General features: G+C 46.8%; 1 protein-coding gene across 9 annotated transcripts in view; it reads right to left on the bottom strand.

Annotated features, from left to right (window-relative positions):
- Window positions 1-1,352: 1,352 nt before the first annotated feature.
- The window catches only part of SYNJ2 (synaptojanin 2), a 119,255-nt gene continuing 93,857 nt past the window's right edge, over window positions 1,353-26,750 (bottom strand). For 2 of the 9 annotated variants that reach the window (XM_045391327.3, XM_045391330.3), the window contains 12 exons: window positions 26,195-26,353; window positions 24,000-24,156; window positions 22,507-22,624; window positions 19,503-19,721; window positions 19,320-19,398; window positions 17,410-17,578; window positions 16,834-17,007; window positions 14,013-14,147; window positions 11,970-12,082; window positions 10,788-10,896; window positions 7,331-7,509; window positions 1,353-4,886 (listed from right to left, as the gene is read on the bottom strand). In XM_045391327.3, coding sequence (XP_045247262.2) covers window positions 4,140-4,886; window positions 7,331-7,509; window positions 10,788-10,896; window positions 11,970-12,082; window positions 14,013-14,147; window positions 16,834-17,007; window positions 17,410-17,578; window positions 19,320-19,398; window positions 19,503-19,721; window positions 22,507-22,624; window positions 24,000-24,156; window positions 26,195-26,353 — 2,358 coding nt within the window. In that variant the 3' untranslated portion in view covers window positions 1,353-4,139. Of the gene's footprint in view, window positions 4,887-6,044; window positions 6,604-7,330; window positions 7,510-10,787; window positions 10,897-11,969; window positions 12,083-14,012; window positions 14,148-16,833; window positions 17,008-17,409; window positions 17,579-19,319; window positions 19,399-19,502; window positions 19,722-22,506; window positions 22,625-23,999; window positions 24,157-26,194; window positions 26,354-26,750 lie in introns of those variants that run through there. The other 7 variants (XM_065543615.2, XM_074037341.1, XM_045391329.3 and 4 more) reach the window with 6 other exon arrangements.

Below are 26,750 nucleotides of genomic sequence, written 5' to 3'. Positions count from 1 at the left end.
CGATCTCCTGACCTCGTGATCTGCCTGCCTCAGCCTCCCAAAGTGCTGTGATTACAGGCGTCAGCCACCACGCCTGGCCCAAAATTCTTAATACTCTTCTCCCAAATCTTCCCTAACCCTCTGTTCACAATTACTCTCTCATTTATACTCATTTATTTATTCAAAACAGAGTCACACTCTGGCTGGAGTGCAGTGGCGCAATCTCAGCTCACTGCAACCTCTGCCTCCTGGGTTCAAAGGGATTCTCTTGCCTCAGCCTCCTGAGTAGCTGGGATTACAGGTGTGCACCACCTCTCCCAGCTAATTTTCGTATTTTTGTAGAGACAGGGTTTCACCATGTTGGCTAGGCTGGTCTCAAACACCCGGCCTCTGGTGATCCACCCGCCTCGGCCTCCCAAAATGTTGAGATTACAGGCATGCGCCACCATGCCCAGCCTCATTTGTACTCTTATTACCTCACTGAGATACAAGCAAACAATTTGCCTTGGATGAGGGTGCATTTTAAACCTATCTCCCCCACTCCCTTGGAAAGGAAGTTTCTGCAACTCTCTGTCAGATTTAGTGAATTCATATGCCTCCTTACTGGTCAGAAAGGACTAGCCATATTTATTAGAGATTATATTCTTATTCCTGAAAATCATCAGAGAACATTTGTATTAATTAGCTCAGAGCAAACCTAGACAGAACTTGAAGAGTGTTTACTTCTCCTGCCTCTATGCTGTAATGGACTCAAGCTAGCAGTTCAGTTTTTGTAAGTTTGCTATAAAATTGAACAGAAAATGAATTCTAGCATCTCTCAAGTCTTGTAGATAATGTAGCATAAAATTATTATATGTTATGGCAGTAGCCCTGCTAGCAGCGTTCAAGTCATAAATTCTTAACAAAATGATTCCTTTTCTGTTTTTTGAACTTAATTTGATGGTTTAAAAAAATGAACTGGTCAGGCACAGTGGCTCACGCCTGTAATCCCAGCACTTGGGGAGGCCGAGGCAGGCGGATCACTAGGTCAGGAGTTTGAGACCAGCTTGGCCAGTATGGTGAAACCCCCGTCTCTACTAAAAATACAAAAAATTAGCCAGGCATGGTGAGACATGCCTGTAAGCCCAGCTACTAGGGAGACTGAGGCAGGAGAATTGCTTGAACCCGGGAGGTGGAGGTTGCAGTGAGCAAGATCGCACCACTGCACTCCAGCATGGGAGACAGAGTGAGACTCTGTCTCAAAAAAAAAAAAAAAAAAAACCCCAAACTCAAGAGGAATAACTAAATAACTAGTAATTGCATTTGATCTAGAACAGAAAGGTAGCCAAAGATATTCTAAGGTTCTCTTCATATCTGAAAAGAAATAAACCCAATTAAAAAAAAGACAAAAACATTTAATAGGTATTACGTACAACTTCAGTACAAATTTTCACTTCAAAAAATATTACAGGATTTTATTAATCACTAGTCCCCCAATAGTCTTTGCAGCTTTCCTTACAGATGAAATGACTTCATTATAAAGCAAACGCTTTGATATAGTACTTTGTTTATACTTACACACACATCAGAGAGAATTTTATTATGTGCCTTGAACTTCAACAACTTTCAACTGTTACAGGAATTGCTTGAGCTGATGTCCTAAGTCAATCATTAACCAAAACATATTTTAAGAATAGGCAAGAAATCTGAGAAGATGGTGATGTAAAAGGGACTAGGCTTGGGGTCAGAGAACAATGGTGAGTTGTGAAGTACCTAAACCAGTCTGCGTGAACTGCACACGTTAGAGAACAGCAGGAACGAAATAAGCTACAAGGTCACAACAAGCAGCCCTGGATGGTAGCATCAAAGATGAAATATTTAAAAAACCACAGAATGAAGTCCCCAAGACGGCAGCTGCTCATCGTCAAGATTATTTAATCAACTCTGCCGCTGACCTGGGAATCCTACCAGCTAGTAAGCATTGATTTTAAAAATAAATAAGGCAATTCCAATTGTCCTTTTTTTTTTTTTAAAGAGAATTCTGGTATGAGAACTATACCTACTACCAACTCCAAATCCAATCTATGTTGTTCACTAAATGTGACAGTCATGATCAAATAACATTTAACTCTTAAACTCCTTGTAACTTCTTTGTGATTCACCTCCCCAAGTCAACACAATTCTGTGTGTTTTTACGTACGGTCAGACTCTGAAGAGCTACTTAGTAAATGAGCACCTATTTTAGCAGAAATTTTATTCTCTGTCCCATTTATGTGCTATCTGGAACAAGGAGAAAACCTAAAAACGAGATCTATTTCCAGCACTGCAAGCAACTTTGGAGGAGCTTACTTTTCCCCTGTTTCTTTGACTGGTTGTTACATTTATCTGTTTTCAAATTTACCTCCTTTTTGGTGAGAAAAGAGGTTATAGGGAAAAAAGCATTTGAATGAATTCTTCAATTTCATTTCATTTATGACTCTGTTAATAGCGATGTGTATCTTGGCAAACCAGCTTCTCCAAGCAACCCATCTTGCTCTCTCCCCCAGACTCTGTTAAGGACCATTCTGTTTATTTCTTGTGTTTATTATGGAGGTAAAAGCCATATAAAGCACGTAACTGCCACTAAAGGAATCCTGATCACTTAAACACCGCCTTTTATGATTGGTTAACCATGCATCTTATCTGTCTAACTCTGTGGGTCACGGATTCCTTTTTCTGTTATCCTTTTCCAGGTATTAGTTTTCAGATGAAGAGAGATATGTGTTGTAACTTTTGTTTTGATGGCCAGATTTAAGTAATCTGCAATATATCTTGATAGTGACAATGAAAACTAATTCTGAAATTCCAGATGTCTAATTGGTAACAAGAGCATGGCATAGCCCAGGCAAGATGATCCTCACCATCCTAGCGGTCAGTGTTTAGGACAGACATTCCCCAGTCATGTGAGGGATGACACTTGATCACGGCTGTACAAGCCTCTGTACCAGGCTCCCAGATACGACAGGCAGTACAGTAAGATTTCACTAGTGAACTTCTTATTAAATAGCAAAAACACGGTATCTGATCCAAATGGATTCTAGACTTTGTAACATTACTTTAAAAATGTAAAGCACTATGGTAATGTCTTTTTCAGTTATTGAATAGGTGAGAAGTGCTGTTGGAAACGTGGGAAAAATGTATAGGCAAAAAATAAACCTAATAAACATATAGACAAGCAAACCCAGAAACACTGGCCTGGGGATTCTTATATGCAGGGACACATAACACTTTCCATCCTGAAGCTCCAGCCGGACAGACGCGGTTGAAACACTCCATATTCTAACAATGAGAATCAGTATCATGTGTCAGCACGAGTTTTCACACTGTGTGCTTTTATGTGGTATGCATGGAATATAAGTGGAAAAAAGGATCTGTGAGGTTTCATTTAATAAGGACTAGATGGTGGATAAAAATTGGTTCCAGTAGCACACCACGGCTCAGGATTATAATAATTGAAAGGGGATGCAATGTCTAAGACACGGCACAGGAGGCTTCAGCTAGTTTAAAATAAGGTTAAGCTAATGATATATGCTTTAAAGGCAAAGCGGTGTATGACCCCAGCTCCCCCGGGATTTACCCATCATCAAGGTTAATGCACATGTACACAGTTAAACACGAAGGCTCATGGGAATGTACTGTCTAGTCATTAGGTTGACTCTGATTTTTTGTAACCTTGTTTAAGTGGGCCAGGACAGCTATTAATGGTCCCAATGACCTCTTTCTCTAATCCTTACTTTATACATCAGGTGGCTCCCCAAAATGTTATACCAAATCTGTAAAATACAAATAAAACAAAAGACAAATACCCACCACGTACAACATGAACTGAACAACCATTTAAAAACTCAATGGGTGAGAACTTCTTGGGCCTCATCTGCTAGATTCCTTTCTTAAAATCCATACACCAAATTTAACAGGAAGGTTCCCACTCTTTGAAGAGGAAACTTCAGATGTACAAGTCTTGAGTGAAAGATATTTTGGTGGCTGACTAACCATCTTACTGAATAAGAGACACGATTTTTGTAAACGACACAAGAGTGACAGATGCACAAATGTTTTGGCCAGTGTGCCTTTAAATAGGTATCTCCCTAGAGGGAGGAAGGTATGCATTCTACAGGAGGACAGCCTTCAAAGCTGCTCAGTCATGTTTTTGCCAGTGGGTCAAACACCTGCAGTGCTGTCCTCTTGTCTTGGTCACTGATTGTCACCCAGTGACCCAAGGTTTTGTGTTCATGATCTGGTGGCAGCTCCGCCTTCACAGCTGAAGCGCCAACTGACACTGGGTCTATGGGATCCCTTTCAGGGCTCCTGGTTCCTGAGTCCAAAGGGTCTGAGCTCTTAGAAAGCCAAGTGTTATTCAACAGTTTAGGGTGGTGAAGAAGGTTCCAGAAGGGGTCCTGATAATCACCAAGAAGAGGGGCTGCCTCTGGCTTCATCGCTTTGGTGCCATCGCTGTCGGGGCTTGTAGCAGATGAAGTGCTGAGTAAGTCCCCTTGTGGAAGAATGGCGCCCACAGCAGGCGGGTGCCCAGAGGGGCTGTCGCTGCTGTTGTAAGTGAGGCCCTGGAGGAGCTGGCTGTTGCTCTGCAGGACCTGCAGGTGGAAGGCTGCAGGGGCTGACTTCTTCCTCCTCGGGGGGACCTTGGGCACAAGAGATGGTGCCTCCAGAGGTGGCGGCACGGAGGCTCCTGCCACAGGAGGGGCTTCGTCTGATGCCGGCTTTCCATGGCTTGGTCTCTCTGCGGCTTTCCCAGGCTGAAATGTTCTTGGTTTGGGAACAGGAGGGACTTGAGGGACTGTCGCGAGAGGAGGGGCCTCAAGGCTTGTCTCCGGGGGCCCGATTGTAAAATGGACAGTCTGTTGCTCAAACTGTTCTTCCGGTGACAGGGGCTGAGAAAAGGTGGGACAAAGAGTGTAAATAAGAAGCCAACACCTGGGCAGCTGAGGATCAGAGAACACTGAGTGGTCAGCAGAGAACAGAGATGAGACCAAGCTGCCATTCTAGCAAATTCGAGATTTGAGAATGTGTGGGGTGCCAGAAATGTCACCAGGTAAGGAAAAGAAAAAGCACAGGAGAAACACACATGTATCAGGTCACACCAGCAGGTCCAATGAAAATGAGTGGAAATTTTAAAACCAGGGCCACAGTAAATAATCAGAGAAACTTTTCTTTGTCACTTTAGGAAATGGGGTTATGCTCTTCCTTTATTGAAAACAAACCTCTCTGAAAACACTCTTTGAAGATGCAACCTGGGCTGATTCATGGTCTGTACCATGCTAGGGTGAAGTAACTTGTGTTACAACACTAAGCTGATTGAAGGACTAATGGATATACTTTCTCCTTGAATTTTTTTTTTTTTTGACAAGGAGTCTCGCTTTGTTCCCCAGGCTGGAGTGCAATGGTGCAATCTCAGTTCACTGCAACCTCTGCCTCCCAGGTTCAAGCGATTCTCCTGCCTCAGCCTCCGGAGTAGCTGGGATTACAGGTGCCCGCCACCATGCCTGACTAATTTTTGTATTTTTAGTAGAGACAGGGTTTCACCATGTTGGTCAGGCTGGTCTCGAACTCCTGACCTCAGGTGATCTGCCTGCCTTAGCCTCCCAAAGTGCTGGGATTACAGGCATGAGCCACTGTGCCTGGCTCTTTGAATCTTTTATACTTAAATATTGGTAAAAAATGGAAATCTTGACACTGCCTTGGTTCTGGTTCAAATCTATCACAAAGAAAACAACTGCACAGGCAAAATGAAGCGTTCGTACAGAAAAGGTGATCAGTAGACTAGTTAAACATTGGCGTTTCGGTGTTTCTTTAGGTTCTTTAGAAAACAAACTAAAAAAAAAGAAAGTCGCTTTTCCAACAGCCTTTTACTCTAACTCCTGTGCAGCAGGCTGGGAAAATGAATCCATTTCTGCTCCTGGCTTTTACAAGAAAAGACAAAGCAGGTGGTCCCCGACTTACAATGGTTCCACTGAGGATTTTCCACTTTACCCTAGTGTGCAAGTGCTAACGTTCCATAGAAAGCATACTTCGATTTTTGAAGTTTGATCTTTTCTTTTTATTATTATAAAATAGGCTGTGTTGAATGTTTTTTTTTTTTTTTTTTTGCCCAGCCGTAGGCTAATGTGTGTGTTCTGAGCATGTTCAAGGTCAGCAAGACTATGACGTCTGGTAGGTGTATTAGATGCAGTTTTGACACGATATTTTTCAACTTACGATGGGTTTATTGGGACATCACCCCATTTTAAGTCGAGGAGCATCTGAACGGGGAAAAGGCGGAGGAAAAAGGTCCACTTTGTAAGGAGGCATGGACAAGGGATGGATGGTAATGAGCCAATGTAGGACAGAAGAGCAACCCAGGAAATACAAAGCAAGCGCTGTCAAGAATGAAGCCGAAGCCCCCCTCACACTCTCTAGGAGAGAAGCAGCATCGTGCTGTGACGACCAGGAAGGGATTACCGAGGGTCCGTTACTAGAACACTGAGATCAAACGGAAGATCCAGATGTGTCTACAGATGCCAGTCTTTGGGCTGCTACTGTCCTTACAAACTCATGTCTTTGAAGCAGTAAGCAAGGCTGAGAAGCTTGAGAGCGAGAGCAAAAAACAATCTGCAAGAAAAGTGGCAAGAAAAGCTGTGGATCCTCTCGTAGACTGAGGCCACACGAAAGCATGTGAACAGGGCGAATCTGGGAATCAGTTACTGTTTTTCTAATGCCTTGAAACCATGTGCACACAACACAGACCACATGCAAATGGGCGGTACCACAACACGTGGGGAAAAGCATCCCACCGTGGTTCCCTCTGGGGACTCAGAACACTTAGGAAGCATAATGCCTCCAAGCTGTTCTCGTCACACTGACAATCTGCAAGACAGTGGACTCCTCGTTCTTCTCAGCCAGAGCCAAGACACAGTAGGATATGAGGGAGGAAGCAGTTGTCAGACCTTTCCCCAAAGACACGCCTGTGTCTAGGACTCATGAACATGAGGCTGTCCATAGGGAATTTCTTTTTTTTTTTTGAGATGGAGTCTCACTCTGTCGCCCAGGCTGGAATGCAGTGGCACAATCTTGGCTCACTGCGACTTCGGCCTCCGGGTTCCTGTCTCAGCCTCCTGAGTAGCTGGGATTACAGGTGTGCACTACCACACCCAGCTAATTTTTCTATTTTTAGTAGAGACGGGGTTTCACCATGTTGGTCAGGCTGGTCTCGAACTCCTGACCTCGTAATCCGCTCACTTCAGCTTCCCAAAGTGCTGGGATTACAGGCCACAATTCTTATCTATCGAGACATGTGAGCAATTTAGGAGTAAGAGGTTTTATGTTACCAGGCTTTTACCTTTCCTGTCCTTCTCAAGGTTGGCTTCTTGATGGCAGGAACTCTGGGTGGGGGTCGACGGGGCAGGAGCGGGGGCACCTGTGGGGTCTCTGGTTTGGCTGCCCCCGGTGTGGGCTCTGGTTCAGATGATGCTTCGGGGGCCCTCGGAGCCATGGCACTTAGGGCTTCTTCGGAAGTGCCTGAAACATTAAACCACATGGCCGAAGTGTAAAGGACAAGGCAATTCACTGCATGACTTCATCTTTAGACAGTCTACATCCTAAGGGTCATTTACTAATTCAATGTATTTCAGGAGTAACCAGCTAGGTTCAGCCCCAGCATTTTTCCTTTTTTATTTTTTAAGATGGGCTCTCGCTCTGTCACCCAGGCTGGAGTGCAGTGGCATGATCATGGCTCACTGCAGTCTCAACCTCCCAGTCTCGAGCCATTCTCCCACTTCAGCCTCCCTAGTAGCTGGGATTACAGGTGAACACTACCACGCCCAGCTAATTAAAAAAAATTTTTAGTAGAGATGAGGTCTCGTTATGTTGCTGGAACTCCTGGGCTCACGCAATCTACTTACCTCAGCCTCCTAAGTAGCTGGAACTACCGGTGGGAACCATCACGCCTAGCTAATTTTAAAATTTTTGTAGAGACAGGGTCTCACTCTTGCCCAGACTTGTCTTGAACTCCTGGACTCAAACAATCCTCCTGCCCTGGCCTCTCAAAATGCTGGGATTATAGGCATGAGCCACTGCACCCAGCAGCCCCAGGTTTTCACGCTCACCTTCCTAGCAGGGATGGTGATCTGGGGTCTGTGGATAGTCTGGATGACCCTGAGATCATATGCAAAGTCTCATGTGTACTTACATTTCTCAGGGTAGATCATCCAAACATAAAAAAATCTCAATGGGGCCATGACCAAGAGAGTGTTAAGCTGGGACTGTAGGTAGATTTCAAACCTCTACTAACATCTACATCTCTAGCATTTTTTTTTTTAAACAGCTTTATTGTCGTATAATTCACATACTGTGAAATTCACCCTTTCTAAGTGTACCATTCACTGGTTTTTAGTATATTCACAGAGTTGTGCCACCATCACACTATCTAACTCCAGAACATTTTCATCACACAAAAAAGAAGCCCCACACCCATCAACAGCCACTCCCCACCCAGGCCTCCTTCCAGTCCCTGGAAAGCACGAAGAACTTTCTGACCCCATGAATTTGCCTGCTGTGGCCATTTCATAAAAAGGGGATGGTACACTATGTGGCCTTTTTTTCTTTCTTTCACATAGCATAATCTCTTCAAGGTCCACCCATGAGGTAGTAGGTATCAGGCCCCATTCTTTTTTTTTTTTTTTTTTGAGACGGAGTCTCGCTCTGTTGCCCAGGCTGGAGTGCAGTGGTGCCATCTCGGCTCACTGCAAGCTCCGCCTCCCGGGTTCACGCCATTCTCCTGCCTCAGCCTCCTGAGAAGCTGGGACTACAGGCGCCCACCACCACGCCTGGCTAATTTTTTTTTGTATTTTTGGTAGAGACGGGATTTCACCGTGTTAGCCAGGATGGTCTCAATCTCCTGACCTCGTGATGCGACCGCCTCGGCCTCCCAAAGTGCTGGGATTACAGGCATGAGCCTCTGTGCCCAGCCCTATTCTTTTTTTTAATCGCTGAACAATATTCCATTGAATGGATGGACCACATTTTGTTTATCCATTTACCAGCTGATGGACACTTGGGTTGTTATATTCATAGTTTTAGTTATTTTTCTTTTCTTTCTTTTTCTTTTTTTTTTTTTTTTGAGACAGCTCGCTCTGGCGCCCAGGCTAGAGTGCAATGGGGCGATCTCGGCTCACTGCAAGCTCTGCCTCTCGGGTTCTCACCATTCTCCTGCCTCAGCCTCCTGAACAGCTGGGACTACAGGCGCCCACCACCACGCCTGGCTAATTTTTTGTATTTTTAATAGAGATGGGGTTTCACCATGTTAGCCAGGATGGTCTTAATCTCCTGACCTCGTGATTCGCCCACCTTGGCCTCCCAAAGTGCTGGGATTACAGGTGTGAGCCACCGCGCCCGGCCTAGTTTTAGTTATTTTTCTAAAATAAAAAAAAAAAAAACCATTCGTGGCAGTATCATTCTACAACAGTAGTTCTCAACCTTTTAACTCATGCCCCCTTAAATATTATTTGAGAATTTCAAAGAAGTTAAACATGCTGACTAAAAGCAAATGAGGCAATGGTGATTGCTCACACCTTTTCAAAGGGCACACTCAGCCGGGCGTGGTGGCTCAAACCTGTAATCCCAGCACTTTGGGAGGCCAAGGTGGGTGAATCACCTGAGGTTGGGAGTTGAAGACCAGCCTGGTCAACATGGTGAAACCATGTTTCTACTGAAAATACAAAAATTGGTTCGGCATGGTGGTGCGCACCTGTAGTCCCAGCTACTCAGGAGGCTGAGGCAGGAGAATTGCTTGAACCTGGGAGGCGGAGGTTGCAGTGACCTGGGATTGCGCCACTGCACTCCAGCCCAGGTGAAAGCGTGAAACTCAGTCTCAAAAACAACAACAACAACAAACCCACAAAAAGGACACATTCTCCTCTTGCCAAAGGAGATTCTGGAACAAAGCCAAGGCCAAAACTAAAAGTGTAAATTACCAGTGATTATGAATGAAGCCGGGGAGAGCCCAAGTTGACTAACATGGTTTAAGTAACAGCAACAAAAAACAGTGTGGTGGGAAAGAGGTCCCTGCCTGTCATTAAAAACTTTATTTCCACTTGCCAGTGATTTAAAAGGTAGATTTTGTGCCTGAAATTAGGTCAAACACCGTAACTGTCTCTGTTTTACAAAGCTGGCTGAATGACTTCGTGCCGGCAGCATTCACCTTTTTAAAAACTCATTTTGGGGCCGGGCGCGGTGGCTCAAGCCTGTAATCCCAGCACTTTGGGAGGCCGAGACGGGCGGATCACGAGGTCAGGAGATCGAGACCATCCTGGCTAACACGGTGAAACCCTGTCTCTACTAAAAAATACAAAAAAAAACTAGCCGGGCGAAGTGGCGGGCGCCTGTAGTCCCAGCTACTCGGGAGGCTGAGGCAGGAGAATGGCGTGAACCCGGGAGGCGGAGCTTGCAGTGAGCTGAGATCCGGCCACTGCACTCCAGCCTGGGCGACAGAGCGAGACTCCGTCTCAAAAAAAAACAAAAAAAAAAACAAAAAAAAAACTCATTTTGGTTTATTTCAGTCTCTCCTTTAGATGCTGCTTAATAGCCCTGGGATGATTTTTATATACAGACTGAATTTTGAAAATACAATTTTAAATGAACAATCAATCTTAGTATAGATTTATATAAAATGTTGCTAAAGGATGCTTTCATTTAAGATTGCCTCCAGAAGAATAAAAAGAGTTATTTTTGTTTCTAGACCATTTTTAGTGGTGAGATGAAAAGAAGAATCGGTTTTTCCACTGCCCCCAGGCACCTACCTCCTCTGGCTTCCAGGAGACACCGGATTGCTGCTTCTGCCTCCTGGGCATTGGTGGTTTTGATCTGCTTGACATTATAAGGTTTACTTATTCCAGTCCGAGCCTTGGGCTTGAGGACAGAATGAGGAAGAGCAGAGTATCAGCACAGGCAGGCAGATAGCCTCATGGGACGTATTTGCTACCTATGCATCTGCGCAGGGCTCCACCAGACGATGCTGACCATACAAACTTCAGCCTCCACCACACCCTGCAATCCTCTCTTCCCTGGAGCACTCTCTTTCCAAGAGTGCCACACTACGTAGACCTGATGACCCTGGTCTCCAAAGCCGGGTGGTTACCGATTTTGGTATATGGACAGACCATCTTCTATCTTTATTTCAATAACCAGGTGAAAGTCAGAAAGCAAAATCAGAGGCCACTCTTTCCACGGTCCGGCTGAGTTATTAAAATAGCTTCCAGATATGTATTTCCTTAAAAGTGTTTTTTTCTACTTCTTCATCCAGCATCTGGTGTGCCTTAATGACCTATTTTCACTACTGTAAACCACTGGCCTCCAGTCACCCCCGCACCTGCTGGGGCTGCACAAGCACCTGACCAGGCCCAGCACCCCAGAGGCATCCCAGTCACAGCAGTTTCCCCCCTAGCACCCGGCTTCCCCTCTACTCCCCCGCCTTCACCTGCTCTCTTCCCCAGCAGCTCATGGGACCCTCTGGAACCCTGCACCTCCACAGTCCTCTATGGCTGTTACTCTTCCTACTGTTTTCCCCAACTTCATTATTTACATTTCCTTTTAGCCTCTTCTCTCAACCAACTTGACTCCAGAATGATCATCATTTTCCCAGGATGATGACCTGAATTTCTCCCATTTTCCCTTCTACCAAGCAACGCTCTGTCCGTACACCAAGGGCAGAGGCAAGAATGGGAAGAGAGAGAAATGGATGAGTCTAGAAACCAGGGATATTTGAGATTTTTCATCAACAGTGATTTTCTCTAGAACACTACATACAACCATTTAAAAGCCCTATGGAGGACCTGTGAGGAAGGGTCATGGGGTGTGGAGATGAGACGGTGAGCAGGTAGAGGGTTAAAGACACATAAATCTATATATTCATTGAGAAGAGAGACCTCACACTATCCTGGGGACAAAACCCGTAGGTTTGAAATGTATGCAGAAGAACTCACTGGTTGCTGAGGTGCTCCTGGCAGAAGTCTTGCGGTCTGCAAAATTGAATACTGCCCACGGGTGCCAGAGGAGATGGACGCATCTGAAGCCGACTTTTTCACCATTAAACCGGCTGTAAAAACCAATGAGGGCAGAGTCTCAATCTCAGTGAAGGCACAACTTTCCAGTCAGCTGCCAGGAGCCCGACTAGACGAGGCGGATGTCCCAGCAGACCACAGACACGGTGAGATCCGAATACTCACTCGGCACTTCGGGCACCCACAGAGCCTTCCTTGACTCTGTGGAGTTTCTCACTTGATTCTACCCGTGTGTGCCTATTGATGTAGATGATCTGGAGAAGCATTACTAGAATGCAAACTTTAACATCCTGGGGGATTCAGATCTGATATAAAAACCAATCGATTTTGAAATGGTTCCAAACACTGTTACTAGGACCAGAGTTTTAAAATATTTTGTGGGGAAAAAAATATTTCAAAAACCCCAGCCTGGGCAACATGGTGAAACTGTCTTTACAAAATAAATAAATAAATGAATAAAAATAGCCAAGCCTGATGGCATGTGCCTGTAGTCCTAGCTACTTGGCAGGCTGAGGCAGGATGACTGCTTGAGCCGGAGAGGTCAAGGCTTCAGTGAGCTGTGAGATCGCACCACTGCACTCCAGCCCGGGGGACAGAATGAGCCTATCTTAAAAAAAAAAAAAAAAAATTGCAAAGCAGGGGAATAAACTGTTAAAATATACTCGCAGCCATTAACAAATGTTTTAGAACACTTAATGACACAGAAAATATAACCCCATTAAATAAAAGACAACCGACCAGAGAAAATGGGTATTAATTTTTTTTTTCTTTTCTTTTGAGACGGAGTCTCGCTCTGTCGCCCAGGCTGGAGTGCAGTGGCCGGATCTCAGCTCACTGCAAGCTCCGCCTCCTGGGTTCACACCATTCTCCTGCCTCAGCCTCCCAAGCAGCTGGGATTACAGGCGCCCACAACCACGCCCGGCTAATTTTTTATATTTTTAGTAGAGACGAGGTTTCACCGTGTTAGCCAGGATGGTCTTGATCTCCTGACCTCATGATCTGCCTGCCTCGGCCTCCCAAAGTGCTGGGATTACAGGCGTGAGCCACCACGCCCAGCCAATTTTGTTAAAAAAAAAAAAAGGTATGTTGCTACAGATATACGTAACTGGAAAAAGAAGTCTTTTGTAACAACTATTATCTGTAGGTCATCAAGTGAATTTTAAAATTTTGTTCTTCTTTGTAATTATCTCTAAAATTTCCGCAATAATACATGACTTATACATTTTATTTTTAGGTTGTTTTTATTTTATATCTGGGCTTGTGGCTTGCCATTGGTTACTACTGTGACGTCAGCCACGATAAGCCCAATTCTGAAGTAACGGCTTAGGAAGATCTAAGTCTGATCATGACATTTTTGGGGAGGGAGAAGTAAACAGTGGTGGTAAAATGGAAGTGGATCAAAAGCACATCACAGCTTTGCTTTCAGGTTATCAGGGAGGGCTAGATGGGCAAAGCATTGTTCGAGGAACCAGAAGAAAATGCTCCTAGACCCAGGCTAAGGGGGAGCTTGTCCTGAGCCCGGGGAACAGGAGGCCTGGGAGCGCAGAGGGGTGACTGGGTCACCTCCAGGCGGGGACCTGGGTTTACCAGATTCCTCATAAGCAGAGGGAGGACTGTGCAGTCGCTGAGGAGAGATGTCTGACTGCGAAGCTCACGTCCCTCCCACAGCTGCTGCCCCCATTCTGCATCCTCTAAAGCTGCCAAGGGAGAGCAGCTTGAAGCAGAAGTACAGCTCCAGGGTGAAGAGCAGCTTTGCAAAGGAGCCATTTAATTTGCCATGAGAAACACAACCAGCCCTGACGTCAAACATGTACTGGATTTACAACAAAAAGGAGCCCGAGGAGGAAGTCCTGTGGGGACCCGAAGGCGGGGGAGAAGTGGATTCTGAGCCATGTTTTCAGTGGCAGGGAATGCGCAGTTATTCCTGGCAGGCATCCAGGGAGCTGAAAGCAAGCAGAGTCTTACTTGGAGGGGGGGGTCTCTGCGGGGGGTGAGGTGGCCGAGGCCGGTTGGGGACCGACAGAGACCTGCTCGGAGAACGGTGGCGGAACTCCCCGACGGCTTCCAGCTCCTGCTTGAGCTCCACCAGGTCCGCGTCATCTGAAGGACATGGCGGGGTGTGAGTACAACGGTCTGTTCCACATGTGAGCATGTCAGACACAGGTCTGAGCACAGGAGGCTGACTGTGCAGGGGGACCTGCTGGACAGCTGAAGGCTCTGTCCAGAAATGGGCACCCCTGTCTGCCGGCAAGGGGCGGGGGTGGGGAGGACACCCAGTGCCTGCTTGGAACATGCAGTGAACCATGGACAATGTGTGTTTCTCAGACTTGAGACATTGAGCTATTTGAAAGCATGTTTTCTTGTGAAATAACAAGACTTGTGCGGAGTGGAGGAGACAGTTGCAAACCACAGCCCCTGAAGAGTCACCTAACCACGGGAAGACATTTTCAATTCCTCACTCTAGAATACACCGGCTGAGGAAGCTGAGGGTGTTCTCCCTGCTCTGGCAGCAGAGCAGCCTGGCGTGCAATGGCCAGTGCCTAGGACCAGGAGTCTTGCTCACTCATCAAATCCCAAACCCTGTGGGCCCATGGCTGGCCACTCCCAAGGTTCTGCCATCTTGATCTGCCCTGCACGCACCTTCCAAGAGGCTGAGAGATCCTGAGAAGGCACAGCTCCTGCTTCATTACAGATCAAATCAGCAGCCCTAGGGCTCCCCTGAAGCATGGGCCTCTCCATTTTACTTTGACTCAGACACCCCACTCCTTGTATCCAGCAGCTCCACCCCATGTGTCCTGGAGACTGGAACTGGGGAAAGGCAGGATTTCTCCTACAAATGGGAATTACTGAACACCCCACAGCATCAAGGGAAGACCCTCTCAATGCCCACCAGGTAGCAAAGCCGCCCACGTGTCCCGGGTTGCTCTATTAGTTTCTTCATGTAAAGGACTATCTGTGCTCACACCTGCACTGGCTCCAGAGGCTGCCTGCGTGACGGTCACTCCCGAGAAAAAGGTCCTTCTTATGGGAAGAACACATCCCTCCAGCCACTTCAGTTCCAGGGCAGAAGCCCGCGGCAGGAGCAATGTAAAGAACCACCGCGATGCCTTGGCGAAGGCTGCTGCTTCGGTTTTGGGCAGAAGTCCCCAAACCTGGCTGTGCATCCAAACCACCTGGAAAGCCTGGTGAAATGCCAGGGTCCCACCCCACTCCTGCCAAATCCAGATCTCTCTGGCAGGGCTCAAAAATCCATAAGTTTAAAAGCTCCTGATGGTTCGGTATAGGCAAGGTATTGATCAGTGTGGGGACCAGCGTACGGTCAAAGGGGCTTGGAGGTCTTCACACCTCTCCTGGCAAAGTACCCTCCCTGAGCTGTGCCTTAATCCACTTTCAGCCCTGTTCTCTGCTCTCAGCCCCAGCTCAAGGGGCCCAATGCATGGCTAAGCTCCTGCACCTGCTGGTTAGAGCTGTCCTCCAACTCGGGGCTCAGTGACTGACAGCTAGAGGCATGCCTGGCGATGAATGGAACAGCATCAACATAGCTGACACTGAAATATGAACTACCCGACCTGCCAGCCATGTAACATTAGTGGGCTTTAAAAGCTACTCAGAACAGTTATTGGCCAGGTGCAGTGGCTCAGGCCTGTAATCCCAGCACTTTGGGAGGCTCAGGTAGGAGGGTCACTTGAGCCCAGGAGTTTGAGACCAGCTTGGGCAACACAGTGACACCCCATCTCTACAAAAAATGCAAAAACATTATCTGGACGTGGTGGCGCATCCCTGAAGTCCCAGCCACTTGGGAGGCTGAGGCGAGAGGATCGCTTGAGCCTGGGAGGTGGAGGTTGCAGTGAGCTGAGATTGTATCACTGTGCTCCAGCCTGGGAGACAGAGTGAGACACTGTCTCAAAAAAAAAAAAAAAAAAAGGGAAAAGAAAAAAATTATATTATTTAATTTAGGGGTGTGTGGTTCAATTAATGTGACCTTTCAGGGCCTCTCAAGTCTAAAATGATACAATTATGTGACCATATAACATGACTGTATAACAATATGATATTATATGTATGTGACCATACGCCAGCAACTCAGGACATAGATATGGAATATGTCTCTACTGGGATTGAATCAGAAGTTTTTTGTTGTTGTTATTTTGAGAAGGAGTCTCACTTTGTCACCCAAGCTGGAGTGCAGTGGGGCGATCTTGGCTCATTGCAACCTCTGCCTCCCTAGTTCAAGTGATTCTCCTGCCTCAGCCTCCTGAGTAGCTGGGATTACAGGCATGCACGCCACCATGCCCTGCTAATTTTTAAACAATATTTTTAGTAGAGACAGGGTTTCATCTTGTTGGCCAGGCTGGTCTTGAACTCCCGATCTTAAGCGATCCGCCCATCTGGGCCTCCCAAAGTGCTGGGATTACAGGTGTGAGCCACTGCACCTGGCCGAATCAGAAGAATTTTGTTGGGGGCAGGAAATAATCACAAATATAAAACCAGTTCAGAACCGTGGACATTTGAATATCCAGAGGAAACAGGAATTATCTTGAATCTGGTGTGTTATGGGGGGTACAAGTTATTGTAAAAAAAAATTAACTAGAGGAAATCAGGGTGTTGGAGCTGGCTACCTCTGCAGGGCTCAGTCCCTACCCCTCGCTTGGCCTGCCTGGTTTAGGTATCTCCTGGGACCTGCATACTTGATATCACATAGTGCCAGAGCACCAAGAGAAAAAGAAAAATCTGTCCTGAGCTGACTCCGTGGCAGATGCTCCTGAGAAAAGAAGGGTCGGGCTACCTTTGTACGTTGGATGCTGCTTCTTTTTGGCGAGAGCAGGTGACTTGCTGGGAGGAGCCAGTGCTGTGGGGCCAGGGACATCAGAGAGGTCGTCTCCCCCAAGTTCACTGTCCGAGACTCCAGGCTGACTGAGTTCATCCACCAAGTAGTCGTCATCATCTTCAAGAATATCCCCTGGGAGAAGGAAATGAATCACAGTTTGGGTGAAAACAATGAGGGGGAAAGGCTCGGTCTTTCATCAGTGGGACTGGTTCAGCTCCTGTCAGGACACCTGCACCCTGCCACGCAGCCCAGGGCCAGGGTGCCAGCAGGGATGGTACCCCAGCTCCTTTGGTATGCCCACAGCCCTGACATCCTCAAAGCCAGTTTGTAGCCTAAGTTTAGACGCCTCCGGTCCCAGGTAGCACGGCATGCATCGTCCACACATACAAACATGGCTCATCACATGGGACAGATGGCTTGCCCTGCACGTGTCCTCTGTCACTTCTGCAAGGGAGGCTTTAGAAGGTGTCCTTAAAAGCTCAGGCCTGTTGCTTGAAGAATGGCTTGCCTGTCCTTCCCTGCAGGGTCACTAACCTTCTGATTCATAGTCCAAACTTGTGAAGTCAAAGTTTTCCTCCAGCAAACAGGAGTTGGCAGTGGGAGACACGGGCGCCATGCTGTCTCGTTTCCGAATGATCTCCTCTCGCAAACCTTTCAGCCAGTCCTTCGTCTTCGGTCTAATCTTCACTGCTCTGCCTTTCACCTGGGAGGGCAGAGCGGCCACCCAGGAATAAATAAAAATCATGACCACTCCTGCTGATCACACAATGCTTCTCACTAAAACCCACACACCCGCAATGAGGCCAATCTTCATGTTTGGCTGTGAAAAACCAAGGATCCAGACCTCAGGCAGGCTCAGCATAGCTCTCATACATCTGGTTGAAAAAAAATTGAACTGGGCCGGGTGCAGTGGCTCACACCTGTAATCCCAGCTTTCTGAGAGGCCGAAGCAGGTGGATCCCTTGAGGTCAGGAGTTTGAGACCAGCCTGACCAACACGGTGAAACCCTGCCTGTACTAAAAATACAAAAATTAGCTGGGCGTGGTGGTGGGTGCCTGTAGTCCCACCTACTTGGGAGGCTGAGGCAGTAGAATCGCTTGAACTCGGGAGGCGGAGGCTGTAGTGAGCTGAGATTGCACCTCTGCACTCCAGCCTGGGTGACAGAGCAAGATTCTATCTCAAAGAAAAAAAAAAGTTGAACCATCATCTCCAGCTTCCCATTTGGTACAAATTTAAAGCCAAGACACTATAAAAATGGAAACTATCTATGAGCTGCATATTCCAAAATACATACTCTAAAGGCAAAGATTGGAACAGCCTCCCACGTGGCACTGCGAGCATAGACAAATCAAGTAACTAGGCGAGAACTACACTCTGAAATGGCTAAGCTTCTGCCGCTGCTGGTAGAGCTGCCTTCTAACGCGAGACACAGTGACTGATGTTCTTCTTCCCCATTCTGTTTGTTTGGTTTTTTGAGACCGAGTCTCACTCTGTCACCCAGACTGGCGTGCAGTGGCACAATCTCGGCTCACTGCAACCTCTGCCTCCTGGGTTCAAGCGATTCTCCTGCCTCAGCCTCCCGAGTAGCTGGGATTACAGGCACCTGCCACTATGCCTGGCTAATTTTTGTATTTTTAGTAGAGACGGGGTTTCACTATGTTGGCCAGGCTGGTCTCGAACTCCTGACCTCATGATCTGCCCGCCTCGGCCTCCCAAAGTGCTGAGATTACAGGTGTAAGCCACTGTGCTGGGCTAAATTTTGTATTTTTACTAGAGACAGGATTTTGCCATGTTGGCCAGGCTGGTCTCGATCTCCTGACCTTGGGTGATCTGCCCACCTTGGCCTCACCAAGTGCTGGGATTATAAGCATAAGCCACCATTCCCCACCTTCCTCCCTATTTTGCAAGTAGCCAGAGCCAGACATGAGACACATCTCAGAACCAGAGTGAAGAATCCAAACTCCCTCTCGCACATATGGTGTCTATACATAAAGACAGATTGGTGGCCAGGCATGAAAGCTCATGCCTGTAATCTCAACACGTTGGGAGGTCGAGGTGGGAGAATGACTGGAGCCCTGGAGGCTGAGGTTACAGTGAACCATGACTGTCCCACTGCACTCCAGCCAGGGCTACAGAGTGAGATCCTGTCTCTACAAAAAATTTAAAAGATTAGCTGGGCGTGGTGGCATGTGCCTGTGGTCCCAGCTACTTGAGAGGCTGAGATGGGAGGATCGCGTAAGCCTGGCAGTTCAAGGCTGTAGTGAGTTGTGATTGCATCACTGCACTCCAGCCTGAATGACAGTGCAAGACGTTGTCCCCGCCCCCCCCCAAAAAAAAAGTCACAGGTTGGGCACAGGTCAGGGCAAGAGGAGGGAGCAGACATGCCCACGTAAAAATAGGGATTGATCTGACCTCACTCCACAGTGTGGCCAAGTACAGCGTACCTTCATACCATCCACATCCAGGACACTGAGAGCCGAGTGACTGTCTGCAAAAGTCACCAGCATCTGCCCTTGGTTGATCCTGGAATAAATGATATGCCAAGTCAGTGCCAAGAACGACCTGGCAGCTCTCACGGATCCTCACCGACATCCCCTGGAACCCACATCAACCAGGGGAGCAGTTACCTGACAAGAACAATTGTCCCATAATTCCCCAAAGTCTGCATGAGCTCAGCACGCAGGTCCTCAGGAAACTCGTTTTTCTCTTCTAAGGTCGGTGACTGAAGGTTTACTACAACAGTGGCATCCAGGGGGCCCTGGAAAGAGGATACTTCCTGGAAAACCCTCTCCCGAGCACCCACATCGACTTCCTGAACTTCCACCTCCACGATCGCCAGCACGGGTCTGTGTTAGACAGCAACAAAAGAGGGATGACAGTTAGCCTGGGACAGATGTCCACACCCCCGGCCTCCAGTCCCCAGCTGCTGTCCCCCAGGGCTCTCTGTAAACAATCAACGCTAACAACCTGCGAATGTGGCCACCGGCAGGTGGATTTGCAGGCTAGCTGCCCTGCCCTCGTGTTTTAGTCTTCATCTTTCCTTAATCTTAGTATCACCTTGGCATTTTTATCTAAAGACGATTTGAGGGGAAAAATAAAGTGTGGTTCTCTGATAACATATCCCAGTACTTGGAAAATGACCAGCCATCAGCAAAGATTTTTGACGTGGTGATCCTTAGCATGGCCAAGGAGGTGGGGAAGCAGACATCTGCCCTCTGCCAGGGGTGCAGGCTTTTCAGAGGGCTACTTGGCACTTTACATAGAGTTCCAAAATTGTTCATCTCTTTTCATCTAGTAATCTCATTTCTTGGACCTTATTCTAAGGAAATGACCAGGGATTCAGACAAAGATTTAATGCATGAGGTTGATCATTTACAGCATTGTTGATGGGAGGGGAAAAAAAGGGAAATGCTCTATTTTTAAATTTTGAGTGAGAGTCTCCCTCTGTTGCCAGGTTGGAGTGCACTGGCGCGACCTTGGCTCACTGCAACCTCCACTTCCCAGGCTCAAGTGATTCTCCTGCCTCAGCCTCCCAAGTAGCTGGGATTACAGGCGCATGCCACCACGCCCGTCTTATTTTTGTATTTTTGGTAGAGATAGGGTTTTGCCATGTTGGCTAGGCTGGTCTCGAACTCCTGACCACAGGTGATCCGACTGCCTCGGCCTCCCAAAGTGCTGGGATTATAGGCATGAGCCACTGCACCAGGCAAAAATGCTCTTGTTTCTTAATGGGGAAACAGTTATGATACATTCATGCAGTACTCTATGCAATCATTAGGAATAATGTAAAAATCCATGATGTAAACAGGAAAACAGTCCAGCAGGAAATAATACAAATCCTTATAGTAATTCTGACATAGGGATGGGTATTACTCTATTTACAAATTTTCAGAAAATCCTTTCTTACAAAAATTACATAGCCTGATTGAAAATAGCTCAACTCTGGCCTGACTCCTGCCACTACTTTTTTTCTTTCACAGCACTTATGTTTGTTTATTGTCTGTTTGTCCTGTCCAGAAAATTCCATGACAACATGGTTTCATCTGTTTTGTTCACTGCTTTTCTCCAGGCCAGCAACAGGGCCTGGCATGTAAGGGCCCTCAAGAAATATTGGTTAAATTAAGGTTTCAAAATACATTGAGCTAGCAAACCTTGACGTCACACATCTGAAGATTCCTCAAGATTCACTTCTAGGTATGTATTTGCAACAACAGGTATCTAAAGAATTTAGAATTATCTAAAGAGTCGGCATGGTGGCTATAATCCCAGCACTTTGGGAGGCTGAGGCGGGCACATCACTGGAGGCCAGGAGTTGGAGACCAGCCTGGCTAACATGGCAAAACCGTTTCTACTAAAAATACAAAAATCAGCCGGGCATGGTGACGCATGCCTGTAATCCCAGCTACTTGGGAGGCTGAGACATGAAAATCACTTGAACCCTGGGGGTGGAGATTGCATTGAGCCAAGATTGTGCCACTGCACTCCAGCCTGGAGGACTCTGTCTCAAAAAAAAAAAAAAAAAAAAAGGTTTTTTGGTTTACCAACTGTTCCCCACCTTCTTTTTCTTAATTTCTTTCCCTGTAAAAGTTGAAACTGACATGAGAGTTTAGGCAGCAGCCTTGGGAAAATCAAACTCTTCCCTCTTCACACCCTCAAATGCCATTCTCTCCTCTGTCTTTAAAGACGTTCTGCAGGGTGAGTCTTCCTCTGCAGCAATCCCAGTGCACAGGCACTGGTGCCCATGGTGCTCCCTCTGCTGCCCCCAACTCTATCCTCAATGCATGATGCACAGAGCATTTAAAAAGCCCTGCATCCTAAGGCCAGGTGTGGTGGTTCATGCCTGTAATCCCAGCAGTTTGAGAGGCCAAGGCGGTTGGATCACCTGAGGTCAGGGGTTCGGGACCAGCCTGGCCAACATGGTGAAACCCCGTCTCTACTAAAAATACAAAAATTAGGCAGGCATGGTGGTGTACGCCTGTAATCTCAGCTACTTGGGAGGCTGAGGCAGGAGAATTGCTTGAACCTGGGAAGCGGAAGCGGAGGTTGCAGTGAGCTAAGATTACACCACTGTACTCCAGCCTGGACAGTAGAGCAAGACTCTGTCTCAAAAAAAAAAAAAAAAAAAAGTAGTGCATCCCACATTTGAAAACCCTATGGTGTTTATAATCATAAAATCCTGGAGAAAATATTCATCAAGAGGTGAATGAGTAAGTTGTAAGTTCCATGGACCTATTTAGTGGGATACAACACAGCAGTTACAAATGAATGAACCAGATCTATAACATCAACACGACTCTATCTCAAAAATAGTAACAAAAAAGCAAGTTGCACAACGACATCATTTAAGAAAATATAAAAGCCACAAAATACATAGGTTGCATCTTTGAAATTTTCATAAATGATGTCATTTATGATATGGAGCAATGACAAAATGTTAACATTTATTAATTCTTGGTGGTGGGTCCACAGATATTTGTTCTATCATTCTTTGTTCTTTGGTGTATTGTATGAACGCAAACGCACCCACACACGCACACACATCCCTATGGGGACAGCATGCATTTCCCTGTGGAGAGGGAGACGCTGCCTTCCCCAACACAGGAGAAAGCACCATGGAAGTGAGGACCTCACCTGTGATCAGACGCTTGTAGTTCCGCACGGCCGTAATACTGGAGGGCACCAGGAGACCACGTGTGTCTGACTTTGGTGTCAACATCTAAATCACTGTCCAGAAGGTTGAGTTCTCCAGCTACTCGCAGGGGTTCCATTCGAGAGATCCATATAGAATCGAGTCAATATCCAAGAATGCAATTGTGAAACTTCCACAATAGAGGTCTACGCCACGAACCACCCCATGTCCCAGACTCATCCTCCTTACTCCTCGACCTTGAAGCCAGGCTTCGGATGCTTTGGGGCCTTTGGTTAAAAACATTCTACACATATAATTATTGAAAACTGTCATGACCATGCCTGCAGTCCTCGCCAGCGTGCCCGCTGTGGGCTCGAGACACAGTGTTGCTGCCGGGTTTCCAGGAATCCCAGGAGGTTGGGAGCAATTGGTATAGTAAGTAAGAGCTGCAGGAGCTGAGAACACGTGGACTCATTCTGGGCCCTGCCTCTCAGAGTCCTGGGGCCACGCAGGTGTTCACAAACTCATCTGAAGGAAAATCTGTATTTTCTTTTTACAGATGCAATTTCCCAGCTATTCTCTACCAAAATGTGTAATTAGATTTTTTTTTTCTTTCTTTCTTTTTTTTAAATGTACTAGTTACAGATATTCTAACTTTAAATAAACTTCACTTCCTACCTGGGCATCAACAGTTGTTGAAAACATACTTGACAACTAATGATTTTTAAAAACTTAACTTATTTTTACTGCGTCTTACTCATGTCCAATTTGGAATTAGGGCTTTAAGCAGGTAAGAGTGCGGCTGAACAAAACAGGCTGGATAAAGAACATGAGGGTGAGCATGGGGGGCAGGCAGGGAGGCAACCTCATGCTCCCCTACTCTTCCCCACCCATAAAAAAGAGGTGGGGGTGCGGGGTGGGGGGAGCTGTGATGCAGGGGCAGGGACAGGGAGAGCCAGGAGCAGATCTATTCACTGTCTCTAGAAAGAGGCCAGAGGAGGCCGGGTGCGGTGGCTCACGCCTGTAATCCCAGCACTTTGGGAGGCTGAGACGGGCAGATCACCTGAGGTCGGGAGTTCAAGACCAGCCTGACCAACATGGAGAAACCCTGTCTCTACTAAAAATACAAAATTAGCTGTGGTGCATGCCTGTAATCCCAGCTACTCAGGAGGCTGAGGCAGGAGAATGGCTTGAACCCAGGAGGTGGAGGTTGTGGTGAGCCAAGATTGTGCCACTGCACTCCAACCTGGGCAACAAGAGTGAAACTCCATCTCAAAAAAAAAAAAAAAAAAAGAAAGAGGCCAGAAGAGGAGGCTCCCCGAAAGCACAACTTCCAAAGCTTAGGGATTAAGGTCTGGGATGACTTTTGTGCCATCTGGGCTTATGAAGAAACTGATTTCTGTAGCAGCGCATGGGGCTGGGTAAATATGACTTTCCCTCCACCGCATTTCTTATTCACCCTCTGCCGGCTCTAGAATGGGGATGGCCCCCTCACCTGTTTTATCAAAGGGATGTTTCTTCCTCCACCACAGCACCCTGTCTGTCCAGGCGGGGGTGCGGCATTTGTCGCTTGTATCATAGGCAGCTGAGCCGACGTCATACTTGTAGGTGGGTCCAAAGTTAATGGCTCCTTCGTGAAAGTCCTTAAAAATCTATTGGGAGAAAAAGAAGTCATCAGGCCGCCTTCGTTTTAGATCCTGAATGTTATATACAAAAATGAAAACTAAAAAGGCAAGTCCCTATTCTTTTTTTTTTTTTTTAATTATACTTTAAGTTCTAGGGTACATGTGCACAACGTGCAGGTTTGTTACATATGTATACATGTGCCACGTTGGTGTGCTGCACCTGTCAACTCGTCAGCACCGCAAGTCCCTATTCGTAAAAAGTAACACAAGCTCCATTACATTTGAAAATCTATCTGAAACTGGACATATGTGTGTCTTTTAATTAGCAAAAAAGTGATCCTTAGCTCATCCCACTGAGGGACACACCACCCTTGTATCTTCCTACCCGCTCCAGTGTCTGATCTATCCACTTTCTGCTTGTTGCCCCCGAGGAGACAATGCAGTGTCCGAGGCAGGGGTCGGGGTGCTCATCTTTACGGTCCCATGCCTGGTGCTATGTCTGGCCCACAACCACCAAGACCTTCATCCACGTTTGTTGACTAAATGAGCTAAGTACACAGAGCACAGAGTGAAAGTCAGCTCTCCTCTCTCTCTCTCTCTCCTCGGAGTCTTGCTCTTTTGCTCAGGCTGGAGTGCAGTGGCACAATCACGGCTCCCTACAGCCTCAACCTCTGGGGCTCATATGATCCTCCTGCCTCAGCCTCCCAAGTAGCTGGGACCACAGGCGCTCACCGTCATGCTCGGCTAATTTTAGCTTTTGTAGAGACAAGGTCTCCCTGTTTCCCAGGCTGTTCTCAAACTCCTGGGCTTAGGAAATCCTTCCACCTCAGCCTCTCAAAGTGCTGGGATTACAGTCGTGAGCCCCTATGCATGTCCTTCTTTTCTTTGTTTAGCTTTGGATTGGCCTTGCTTCCATGGGAAGCCCAAGGGACAGACACACCCTCATTCTCTCGGGGATCACTGAAAGGATGTGAGAATGTTGGTGGTAGGAAGACAGGAAAACCTGTTTTAGGAAGTTGGTGTGGTCACTTGTCTATGTGGCAACCCTTTAGCACTCCACACAATGGCAGGGGCTGAAGTGGGAAGACACAGTAAACCTCCAAGAACATCTAAATCTTGCTTCAGGAGAGACCTTATGTGCCCTGTCCTCACACTTTTTTTTTTTTTTTTTTTTGAGACGGAGTTTTGCTCTTGTCGCCCAAGCTGGAGTGCAATGGCATGATCTCGGCTCACTGCAACTTCCAACTCCTGGGTTCAAGCGATTCTCCTGCCTCAGTCTCCTGAGTAGCTGGGATTACAGGCGCCTGCCACCATGCCCAGCTAATTTTTGGATTTTTAGTAGAGATGGGGTTTCACCATGTTGGCCAGGCTGGTCTCGAACTCCTGACATCAAGTGATCCGCACGCCTCGGCCTCCCAAAGTGCTGGGATTACAGGCATGAGCCACCACACCTGGCCCTCACACATTTAACCAGCTTCTTTCTCCACAGGTAAATGGAATTTCATCTCAGCCCATCCTGCTAGGAAGAAACAGGCACTAAAATAACAGTATTAGAAGGAGGAGAAGGTTGGCCAGGCATGGTGGCTCATGCCTGTAATCCCAGCACTTTGGGAGGCCGAGGTGCACGGATCACCTGAGGCCAGGAGTTAGAGAGCAGCCTGGCCAACATGGTGAAACCCCGTCTCTACTAAAAATACAAAAATTAGCCAGGTGTGTGCACCCCTGTAATCCCAGCTACTCGGGAGGCTGAGGCATGAGAATCACTTGAACCTGGGAGGCAGAGGTTGCAGTGAGCCAAGATAGTGCCACTGCACTCCAGCCTGGATGACAGAAAAAGACTCTGCCTCACAAAAAAAAAAAAAAAAAAAAAAAAAAAAGAGGGACAGGACGTGTGTATGAACAGCCACTCCTGTACTATAACCTCACGAGTCCACCTGTTTTCTACAATGTTGGAAACAGTGAAATCCACTCACAGAACTGAATTTGCTGCACCAGCCTCTACATCTCATAGATATCATTCCATCTTGGAGCAGCTGCTAAAAATTATGTTTAAAGCACAACTTACTTTTCCACTTGATTTCTGTAGTTGTAGTTGGTCAAATTCCAGAAGTTTCTTCCAGTCTTGGCGTTTAACAAAATAGAACACTTCTTCATAAGTAAGATCAATGCGGTAGTTGAAATCGCCGCACCAAAATACATAATCATGAGAAAAAACATTTCTCCCCTAAGTTGAAAAGAAAATAATAATCATTCAGCCCATCTTGCAAGGAAGGTGGGAGAGGGGAGAAAAACAAGCTCACGGGGACAAGCAGGAGTATTTTTCTTAAAATGTTACTTAAAAAAGAGAAAGTTTTCTACTAGAGCATCTCATTTTTCACTCATCCCATACAACTATGGAGGCATTTTGACACAGCTTAATTTTCAATAGTAGTGTTTCTGAGTGGTTAGAAGGAAGCTCCTACCCTAAACGGAGGAGAGCAACATGGCCAGCATTTCCTCCACGGATCCCGTCCAGAAGACCAGATGCACCCTTGCTTTGGAGTGTCTGCTCCTAGGAAGCAGCACCCAGCATTCAGCGTTAGGAGAATGAGGTTTCGAAAGAGCAGCATACATGCTCAGGA

The sequence above is a fragment of the Macaca fascicularis genome, chromosome 4, assembly GCF_037993035.2.
Source record: "Macaca fascicularis isolate 582-1 chromosome 4, T2T-MFA8v1.1".
Lineage (NCBI taxonomy): Eukaryota > Metazoa > Chordata > Mammalia > Primates > Cercopithecidae > Macaca > Macaca fascicularis.
The sequence above is the reverse complement of the archived record's forward strand: the minus strand, read 5'-3'. Positions and strand labels throughout refer to the sequence as shown.